Source organism: Zalophus californianus, chromosome 10, assembly GCF_009762305.2.
Source record: "Zalophus californianus isolate mZalCal1 chromosome 10, mZalCal1.pri.v2, whole genome shotgun sequence".
NCBI lineage: Eukaryota > Metazoa > Chordata > Mammalia > Carnivora > Otariidae > Zalophus > Zalophus californianus.
Genome location: NC_045604.1, coordinates 3,467,501 through 3,478,782, shown reverse-complemented (window position 1 = coordinate 3,478,782; position 11,282 = coordinate 3,467,501). Strand labels below are relative to the sequence as shown.

The window sequence follows — 11,282 nt, the reverse complement described above, 5'->3', positions numbered from 1 at the left end:
GAATTGGGGATCCTGGAATTAGAAAGATAACAGCATACTAGTAATAGATAAGCCTTCTAGGAAATAAAAGCCCTTGTGTCGGGCATTGAACAAAGAACTAGAGGAATAAGGTGGAGGAAGAGAAGGTCTGACCGGGGTGAGGCATGATACTATGGAAACAAAAACATCAGGGGCAGGACAGCAACTGTGCTTCCCTGAACTATTTACACATCTGGATGAAAGTGGTAGAAACTAAATTATGCCCAGCCTCATTATATTGTCCAAGAATACTTTAGTTCAACATTTCTATAACAGATATAAAGAAACCCAGAAATAAGCACAGACATATTTTTTTCCAAGAATATACAAAAGATTTTTCTCCTTGTTGCTTTCAGTTGCAAGTGCAAATCTGTCATTTCAATCATCACATTATTTTATAATAATCACTTCTGCAAACATCTCACCCTGAACTGTGAGGTCTTGGACTGGGTCTTATTTATATGTGTGTCCTTAACACACAGTGCCTGGTCCTAATCACATTGCTTAACACTTGTTGTATAGCATCTGATATTATTGATTTAGGGGTTCTCTGTTAAGGTAGGGTACACTGCCATTAATTTTTGTTATTGGTATTAGTTAAGGTAATAACTTTGAATGATATACTTTTTTTAAAAAATGGGATAAACACAAGTCTACCTTATAATTTCTCTCCCATTTACTTACATTCCCATATACCCTAGAGAGTAACGTATGTCCAAGGATTTGGGAATACATGGAATTCCAGTGATGCTCTCTCTTCAGTGCTATATTCCTATTGTAAATGGAGATTTCTCTTTTTGGTTTGAAAGATACTACTTAGTTCCTTGTAGTACAGAAACCCTTAGGCATTCTTGGTCTTATACAATCCTCATGCCCAGAAGGAAAGAACACTGAGGATTCTCTTACTGTGCACATTCTAGGAAGGCTTCTTGACACCACGAGATAAGTAACAACATGCCAAGTTAGCTTTTTTATTTGTATGATTATTATTTATTGAGAAGCTATTAGGTACTTAAGATGGTTCTAGATACTGAAGAGCATTCAGGTGAAGATACATAAAATTTACATCTTCCCCTCAAGGGTACAAAATCCAATGGAAAAGAGAGATGAGAAAAATGCAATACAGTATTTCAAAATCAAGTAAACACATTAAATTGGCAATTAATGTCTTACACAAATTCTGAAGAAGAAACAACTCTTTATGGGGAGATATCAACGAAGTTCCGCAATAAACAGGTTTGGCTGAGGCTTCAGAATAATGGTAAAACATTTACAAATAAAAAATGGGTAACAAGCTAGCAAAAGCAAGGAGTAGAGGCAAGGAAGATACAACATATCTGCATGAGAGTGATGCATTCCATGAAGGTTGATATGATCACAGACACATAGTTTGGTTTCCAAAACAAGACCTTAAAAACCACAAAGTGTTGGAATATGAAGTCATGAGTGAAATTTTGAGGAGGGGAGTAATGTGATATAATTTACATTATAGAAGTTTACCTGGCATCAGGGGCAAGATGCATTGAAGAGATGTGTGTGGGATGGGAAGAACAGGCACAATGGGGTGTCAGTAGGGGTTAAGAGAAGTGATGGAAATGGACAAGGGTCCTGAGGAAGATGGGGGTACTCTCTGCAGGAGGAAGGACTCAGGTGGGCATTGGAGGATGCAGAGGTATTTTCTATCCTGGAAAACTTTTTCCAGATTGGGGAACAGAAGGAAGGTTCAGAAGCAAGAGTCAGCATAATGAGAGTATGCAAAGGTGGAGCCAATGACCATGCCAAGAAGTGTGGCCAACAGGGGCAAGGAGAATGCAGGTCCAGGTTATAGCGAGATGGGAACTAAGAGTCGGACTGTAAGTATAAGGGGAATGCTAATGAGAAGCTGCTGAGGATCATAGAAAAGTCGCCTCTCAATGTAGCATGTTAAAACGATTTACTCTGCAACTGAGGGTATGGGCATATGTGAGGACAAGCAAACCAAAAGGCCAGGTTTGCATGATAAACCGAGTGAGGGGCGAGGAATGTGAATGACAGTTGCATCCTGCAAGAGCAGATGAAGGGATAGTTGGGTCTGAGAAAGTCCAGAACCGTTTGCCTGTGGTGTTAGAATGACTGTGGAGATGAAAAGTTGGACATGCACTTGGCTGATTTTAGACACCTCTTCCTGTCTTAAAAATAAACTGGATGGAGGGGGAATAATGAATTCAGAACTCAGATCTTAACACCTACTCAATGATGAACAATTTCTTGTGATTCTACTAGTTTTCAGAGGTTTATCTTGACACTATCTCCTCCTCTCTTGGATTGTCTCCAAATTATGAATCTTCCATGGAGCGAGGCAATGAGACCCTGGTGAGGGAGTTCATCTTCCTGGGCTTCTCTTCTCTGGCCGGGCTGCAGCAACTGCTCTTCATAGCCTTCCTGCCCCTCTACCTGTTCACTCTGGGCACCAATGCCATCACCATTGCCACCATCGTGCTGGACAGAGCCCTTCACATCCCCATGTACTTCTTCCTTGCTGTCCTCTCCTGCTCTGAGACCTGCTACACCTTCGTTATTGTACCCAAGATGCTGGTGGACCTGCTGGCCCAGAAGAAGACCATCTCCTTCCTGGGCTGTGCCATCCAGATGCTCACCTTCCTCTTCCTTGGCTGCTCTCACTCCTTCCTGCTGGCAGCCATGGGTTATGACCGCTACGTGGCCATCTGTAACCCTCTGCGCTACACGGAGCTCATGGGACATCGGGTGTGTGTGGGACTAGTGGCTGCTGCCTGTGCGTGTGGCTTTACTATTGCACAGATTATCACCTCCATGGTATTTCACCTGCCTTTCCACTCTTCCAATCAGCTCCATCACTTCTTCTGTGACATCTCCCCTGTCCTCAAAGTGGCATCTCACCATACCCACTTGAGTCAGATTGTCATCGTCATGCTCTGTGCATTGGTCCTCATTGTCCCCCTGTTACTGATTTTGGTATCCTATATTCACATCATTTCTGCCATAGTCCAGTTCCCTTCCACATTAGGCAGGTACAAAGCTTTCTCCACCTGTGCATCCCACCTCATTGTTGTCACCATCCATTATGGTTGTGCCTCCTTCATCTACTTAAGGCTCAAGTCCACCTCCTCCTCAAGCCAAGATGCTCTCATATCTGTCTCCTACACCATCCTCACTCCACTGTTCAACCCGCTGATTTACAGCCTCAGAAATAAAGAATTCAGGTCAGCGCTTCGTAGAGCTGTGGGAAGAACCATTTCCCTGCCACAACGTTAATCAATATCCTGCTCTTTCCAAACAGTAAAGTGCAAGGTGTACAGGGAAAAATTCCCAGAGCAGAAGTGATCAAGCAAGAGAGCAGAGTTTTCAAGAACAGAGATCATTTCCTTCATTTCCATATATAAAATTCAGAAAAACACATCTTGCTGTAATCACATCCGTTATTGCTCATTGAGGTTTTTTCAGTTGAGGGAAAAATAATTGATGGCTATTACAGGAAAGCTTGTATGTGTTCAGAATTCTAGGCTCTGGCAAATACTATTATTCAGTCTCAGTCAGATGGGAATCCAACCCTGAAAAATACTTCACGGCCCTGACTCTCTGTTTCAGGGACCCAGGAAGCTCCTGTCTCCATATCTCTCCCTTTGAGGATGTTTCCTGAGTTTCAGTCTTTCAATACAGACAGACCACAATGCTTACATGACATAACATTTTTAAATGGGTGTGACGATGTTTGGTGCTTAAGATATATCGAAGTAAAGTTCAAGCAAGAAAATTATACAAGAAGTTACCCATTTCTGTGTTTCTAATGTATTATGGGAGCAGACTTTTTTTTCCAATTTTCTATGCACTGACATAAATCTAAATTTGGCTAGCATCCCTTGAGGATACTCAGAGAAGCATGGGTTAAAGAGAACTCTTAAAATCTCACAGCATGGCCAAGAAAGGCAGGCTAAGCTTAACCCTTTTCATTAACTATTCAGCAAATAGAAATCCCTGTGTAAAGAGCAAACAGTTTCTGTTCTCCATGAGCTCCAGAGTCTAATGTGCATTTGAGACCCGAGTTTCTGTTAGCCATTTTCATTTTCTTTCCTTCCTGCAGGAGTGAGAACAAACAGGGCATCCGCTCTGTGCAGAGAGCTGCCTCCTGGCTGTATGCTCCCATCAAGATCCACTGGTCAATAAAGGTCTTCTGACTGAATCATTTTGTTTCCACATCTCTCCCTTTTCTTCCACTAGATGCTCATCAATGACATGTCCTTGCCAAGGCTTGAAGCAAGAGGAGGGGATGGGATGTCTCATTCATAGCCCCTGCTTGTTGTGGGATGCTGAGCTTGTCTGCAAGGCTGTAAGTCAACCGCCATCTCTTTGAAGCTTGAGACTTGCTGAGAGAGGGGCCCGAAGAGCAGAGACTAAAGCAAAATTAATTTCTTTGGTCATCAAGTTCTCCCTTCCTTGGGCCTGTTGCTCAGCTCAGGCCCCCAGCCTGTCAAGTGTCCCATGAAAAGGAAATAAACTGATAACCCCCGCGTGAGTCCGTTCGTTCCATGTGTTAATTCTTCAAACCTGCAGTATGTGCTGGCTCTCTCAAAATTGTTACCTGATGTGCACTTTGGACAGCCTGGGCAGTACACAGTAGGATCCATATTTTAGAGGTGAGAAACTGACTGCCAGAGAATTAAAACCTCTAGCCCACTAGTGAGTAGAATTAATACTGAGCCCACATCATCTGCTTCCTTTCTTAAGGCCCCTGCAGTGCTCTCACATGACCTCTCATGAAGATATGATCTTTTTAATTAAGAGAGGGTAGAATGCATATGTATTCATCTCCAGCAGCAGAAGACTATGCAAGGTGACATCTGTGGAAAAGACAAACTCCTAAGGATGAGACAAATGGCCTTCACCTCATAGTGTGTCACTCATCCCCATCCTAATATGATAGGTACTGTGGGGTGGAGGCCTAAGAAAACCTCCCCCTCTTCCTCTGGTCTTGGCCATGACTTGTGGACACTGCTACTTGGAGGCAGATACCAGAACACTGATAAGTGGGTAGGGTCACTGTGTGTTAAAAGGTCACATGTGTTAGATGATTCTCCTGACACTCCTTCCTTACTCGTTTTCTTATGTGACCAAAGAATTCATTTGACCTTGGGCCTGACCTCATGGGTTAGAACTGAACATCCTCTCCTCCCTCTTTCACACACATTCACACACACACACTCTGTAGTCCTTTGTATCTTGCAAGAAAGTGGTAAGATCCTCAGATCTGGGGTTGGCTTTAGTGAGAAAGCAAAGCCCTTTAGGCCTTCAGACTAAGGTATTATTTCAGCTAAGTTTACAGTCATAAATTCAGCCAATAACAAAGATTCATGTTTGTTTCTTTGTTTCCATTCAGTATCGTGGTCCATGAATACATCATGGGAAAGGCCAAACCAAGGCAGAATTAGGGATCAGGGAACTTCTGTGACCTTGGCTGTAACACAATGTAATAACACGGCAAGTGGATTTGTGGCCTCTCGGGCTGGCCTTGTGCATTAAGACTGATTTTCTAGGACACCCTCTAACACGGAGCAGGCCAACCGCTATTCAAGAAAATGTAATTTTGAGCATATAAACCTAAGATATCTACATATTAGAGGAGACTGAACTATGGTTAGACAGCAGTTAAAACCCACCCCGCCCCCAACAGAGGCATTCAGCTGAGGAGGGAAGAGTCAGTTTGAGCCCAGGCAACAAAGAGCCTCCCACCTCACAGAGTTCTGTTCCACAGAAGTCAGTGAAAGATGATTTTAAAATGAAAATTTTTGTTTTCCTATTCATTAATTTATAAAAATATTAACATTCACAAGGATCGAGAGTTGATCAGATTGACTAGGTATTTATACTCAGAGACAAAATTCAACACATCATTTTTTTCCTAAACTCCTGATGCTTTTCTCATCTCTCTTGATGATTTTAATGAGATACCAGTGGTTTCACACATTTTCAGAAAACCAGCCACTGTGCAATAAGAGATGGAATTTTGCATGGGCCAGCTTAGCTCTGCACATCTTGCCAGGACATCTGCATTTGAGAAGACAGTTGCTCAGAAAATCACCCTGCACCCGTTTGTAGGCGGACCACCCTCCTCCTTCTCTCCCGGCGATTAAAATGTGACTGGGGCACAACTTCACCTTCTCAATGAGGCTCTGAGCCCAGGGACCAGAAATACAGACAACGTATGTCTAACAGGACGAGAGAGATCAGCGCACGGCAAAAAACAGTGTTCCAGAAATGCCCATCTTGTAGCAGATTATTCCTCTCCCTTCTGCACTGACTCAGCCTTCATGTGTTAATTCAAACTCGTTCCATGCTCCATGAGATGACTTCCTATATCTTTTCCCCGAAAAACTTTTGCCCTTCCTGAGATGATTTTCCCCACGATTCCACTTTATCTCGAACTTTCCTTTATGGAAAACCTTTTGGAACATGATTTTGCTTTTTGCTTTGGCTTTTTCCTTCATATATCTCAGTCAAGAAAGCTGCTCATTTCCCCTGACGAATCTTTATGAGCAAGGTGGAAAGAACTTGCATCAAGTGTAATGCAGTAATCTTTCCCAGGGGATATGATAACAGGTCCACAGAGCAGATGTTGTGTCTCTGCTTGGCAAGAGACCAAGAAACATCACTGGCAGCAATCAGTGGAGCAACAACTCAGAATGAATTTGTAGGAGATGTGAGCTCCATAGAGTGCATGCAGAGGAGCAAAAAAATGTGCTGGCTGCCCTGTCTGCGTCCACAGGGCTCTGAAAGTTTTAAGAGCAAATCCTTAAATAGCCTGCAAATGAGGATCTCAGGAGGAAAGGGGCAGATCTGGGATATATGTGTTCCTCCTGGAGCTCAACACAGCTGTGAAGAAGGTCAACGGAAGGTGTTTGCAAATATGGGAAGAATAAATTATTTACCTCACAAAACATCTAGAGATACATTTAACAATTTCTAGTCAAGACCTATTAAAATAAAATTTTTACTTTGTTAAAATATAAAGAAGACTCTTTTCTGAGGGATACAGAATAAAACCTGAGTAAATATAGAAACACACTATGTGCAAGGAACAGATGTCCCAATTCTGTAGAGTTACCAATTAGTCCTATTTCATCTTTAACTTCAAATCAGTTCCAATCAAATATCTATTTTTTGATAGTGTGATAAATGCCCCTGCATTTCTAAGGGAAGACTAACTGCAGATGAACATCCAAGGATATTCTGAAAAAAGCAGTGGTAAGTGTTACTCGCCCAAAAAGTAAAATGCAAAATGAATGATAATCATTAAATTAATGTAACATTAGGGCACCTGGGTGGCTCAGTCGTTAAGCATCTGCCTTCAGCTCAGGTCATGGTCCCAGGGCCCTGGGATCGAGCCCCGCATCGGGCTCCCTGCTCAGCGGGGAGCCTGCTTCTCCCTCTGCCGCTCCCCCTGCTTGTGTTCCCTCTCTCGCTGTGTCTCTCTCTGTCAAATAAATAAATAAAATCTTTCTTAAAAAATTAATTAATTAATTAATGTAATATTAAAGGAAATTAGACCCACAGATCAAAGCACAGAATGGAAAATCCCAAAGTAATATTATTATGCAGCAAAATAATTGAGGAAGGGTTATTTTAAAAGAAGTGCACATCATTTAATATTAAAAGGATGCCAGTTAGATTTTTATCTCACACAATTTATTCTAAAAATTGATCAGCTGTTACAATATTTTTAAATAGAGTAAATTTAAAAGACAATTTAAGTAAATTCGTCTGATCGTGAGGAACTCTCCAAAACATGAAAGCAGAAGTAGTAAACACAGCAAATGATTTTAGTGTATAAATGATTTCTCCAATATCAATTAGTTATTAATTAAAATAAGGGACAAAAGGAGCAAAAATATTTAAACACATAAAAATAATTACTTCTTTATAGAAATATAAATATAGAAAAATACTATAAAAGTAAAGCCAATTAAAAAAATAAAAAAGCACGAGTGAACAAGAAAATCAGAAAAAGGAAGTGTAGCAACTATATAAAAATATTTTAGAGAAATGTTCAGTTGTGCAAGCAACTGAATTAACACGGAAATGGTCATAAGGATTACACAAGACAACGTGTGCAAAGCTGTCAGTAATTTCCTGACCTCTATCAGGACAACAAATGATAGCCAGGATTATTCATAAGTGACTGGGGATTCTTGCTAGCAGGGACTGAAGCAGGGTTGCTGAGCCAGGGAGCAGGATCATGCTTGTTTTAGGTTGCTAATGCCAAAGAGACTTCAGAAAAGTGCAGCGGTCCACCCCTCCACAGCAATCCATGAGAACCGGGTCTCAGCATCCTTGCCAAAAATGAAAGTATCAACTGTTTTACTTTTGCCAGTAAAACGGACAGAATATTTTACTTTAGTTAATATTTTTTATCATTACTCATATCTTGCTCATTTGCCTTTCTTCACCCATAGATTGACTGTTCTTGTATTTCTTCCACAATTTTTCACTAATTTCACTAAGTCCTACTTTTTCTTTTCTTTAACTCATATGAGGAGGGCACTGTGTACAAAGTAAGAGCGTGAATTCTGTAGTCTTCCTGTCTGGGTCCAGCTCCTTTACTTAGCAGCTGTGTGACCTTAGGCAAGTTACTTAACCTCTCTGTCTATCACTTTCCTCATGTATTCAGTTGTGATACAGTTTTATTCATATGATAAGTTGATGTGAGGATTACGTTGAATTAATAAATGTAAGGTTATAACAGTGCCTAAAAACAGTGAATTCTGCACAAACGCTGTTGGAATTACTCCCTCTGTATTAACCATTTGTCCGAAGCATCACAGCATGAACACTTCTCTAGCCCGGGGATGTGAAACACAGCTTGGATCAGGTGCTGTGTCCTCACATGCGTAAGTCTGCCATGTCTTCCTTAATATAGCCCTTCTCTAACGGCTCGTAATAAGATTTTGTAGTTGTCCCTGCAGAAGTCTGGCATATAATTTTTTAGATTTATTTTTATTTTGGGGATTTAAAAATGGTGTCTTTTTTCCCCCTCAAATTCCTTGTTGGAATGTTTGGAAATGCAATAGATCTGTAAAACAATTTTTTTAATCTAATAAAATTGTTAAATATTCTGACAAATTCAAATAAATTCTTTGTAAATTCTTTTGGACCCCGTCACACATAAGAGCATCATTTGCAAGTAATGACAATTTGATTCTTCTTTCCCAATCTTTGTTCCTTTTATTTCTTTTTATCCTTTTATTATATTCTCTGGACCATCATGTGAGATATTGAATGGAAGTGGTATTAATGGGCTATTATTGGTATTTATCTCTAAGGGAAAATTTCTGACACTTTACTATTAGATTTGATACCTGTTCTAGATTCTTTGTATAGGCACCAGATTAAGAGATAGCTTACAATTTCTAGTTTGATACAATTTCTTTTTATGAATGATTATTTTTTATCATCATTCTTTAATTAGTTAAGGTGGGAAATTATATTACAATTGTCCTAATGTCAAAAAAAAAACTCTTGCATTTTGGGGGTTAAACTTAATGTAGGCCGTTTTATCTTTTAAAATAGTGCTAATATCCGTTATGTACTAACGTGCATGTGTGTGCATGGGTGTGTGTGTGTGTCCATGCATGTGTGTGCGTGTGCGTGTGTGTGTGTGTGTGTGCGCGTGTGTGTGCGTGCGTGTGCGTGTGTGCGCGCGTGTGTGTCTGTACACAGAGGTATGAACTTTCCACTCTTATGAGTCCCATCTGACATTATATAACCCATCATTGAGTTTTGATATCAAGATCATGCTTGTCTCATAAAATGACTTGGGAGGTATTCTCTCTTCATGTTCTCTGAAGAATTTGTGAATCATTGAAATTGTGGAGGCCATTTGGGCCTGGTTATTTCTTTATCGAATGGCTTATAAATGATTCAATTGTTTAATGTTTAAATAAATGCTCATATCTTCCAGAATGGATCGTGTTAAGGTTTATTTTACTGCGACTTCATTGATTTTCACCTAACTCTCATAAGTGGAGAGGTAACATTCTTCCCAGTATGCTCTTATTAACATGTTATTCCCCATAGCATCTGTGGTCATATCCCCTTTATCATTTCTAATAACATTTATTGAATTTCTCTGTCTCTGATCGGTCTTATTGGAGAGTTATCAGATCAGTTTTTCTGAGAGGAACAATTTTTGACTTTGCTAATCATCTCTATTTTAAGTTTCTTTTCTATTTAAACTATTTCAATCCCTACCCGTACCATAACCATTCTTTTCCCTTTTATACTCTTTGTTTTTAGGTCTTTTTTCTAACATATGATTTTAAGGCTATGCAAGTAGCTTTCAGTCCCTCTTCCTTTCTGCTGTAGGTATTTATGGCTGTGGATTCCCTTCTAAGTACTACTGTAGCTGGATCTCACAAGTCTCCTATGCAATATTCTAAAAATATTTTCTCACTAAAGAATTCTTAAACTAGTAGCTACTCAGAAGTATACTTCCTAACTTCCAAACGTATGGGGGATTTTCCATTTATACTTCCTATTTATTTATTCAGCAAATATTTATTGATTGTTACCTACCACGCATCTTTGTAGCACCGGACATGGATCAGTGAGCAAAAGGAATAAACTTGTCTGCCCTTGTGGGGCTTTATTTCATTGTTGTTATTCATGTGCACAGTATAGGCTAAAAGCATGTTTTGTGTGATTTTAATCCTTTGATGTGAGTTGAAATTACTTTATTGTCCAGCTTGTAGTAAATGTCCCTGTGCCTTTGAAAGGGATATACATTCTGCAATTGTTAGATGAAGCATTTTGCCATTTTTTTTTCCTAAATAAAAAGTTTAGCATTGTTCAGTGCTTCTGTATCCTTATGAATCTGCGCTCTGCTTTTTCTATCAGTGACCAAGAATGTGTGTGAAACTTCCCACAAGGACTATGGATTTTCTATTTCTTCCCTTAGTTATCTTAATATTTATAGATAATGTTACATAAATATTATATATATATGTTCAAATTATGGTAGCTTCCTAATGAATTAAACTATATACGTTATAAACCAAACCCCTTATCATTGGTAATGTTTTTTGCTATAAAGCCTAAATATCCCATTTTAATACAGGCAGCACTATATTTCTTTGTTTTTGTAAGTCTTGGCTATTTTTTTTTTTTTTTGCATTATATAGACTACACTATAGTAGCAAACATTTCTAAATTCTAAATGGTTTACAATTTCAAAGGTTTATCTCTTGAGCATGTTG

At 39.6% G+C, this 11,282-nt stretch overlaps 1 protein-coding gene across 1 annotated transcript; it reads left to right on the top strand.

Annotated features, from left to right (window-relative positions):
* Positions 1-2,346: 2,346 nt before the first annotated feature.
* On the top strand, positions 2,347-3,291 carry LOC113933402 (olfactory receptor 10K2). The gene has a single exon (XM_027613442.1). The coding sequence runs from the start codon at positions 2,347-2,349 to the stop codon at positions 3,289-3,291; it is 945 nt and encodes a 314-aa protein (XP_027469243.1).
* The last annotated feature ends 7,991 nt before the right edge of the window (positions 3,292-11,282 follow it).

Coding starts and splice junctions, on each gene's coding strand:
- LOC113933402 (XM_027613442.1), top strand. CDS start 2,347: ATGGAGCGAGGCAATGAGACCCTGGTGAGGGAGTTCATCTTCCTGGGC.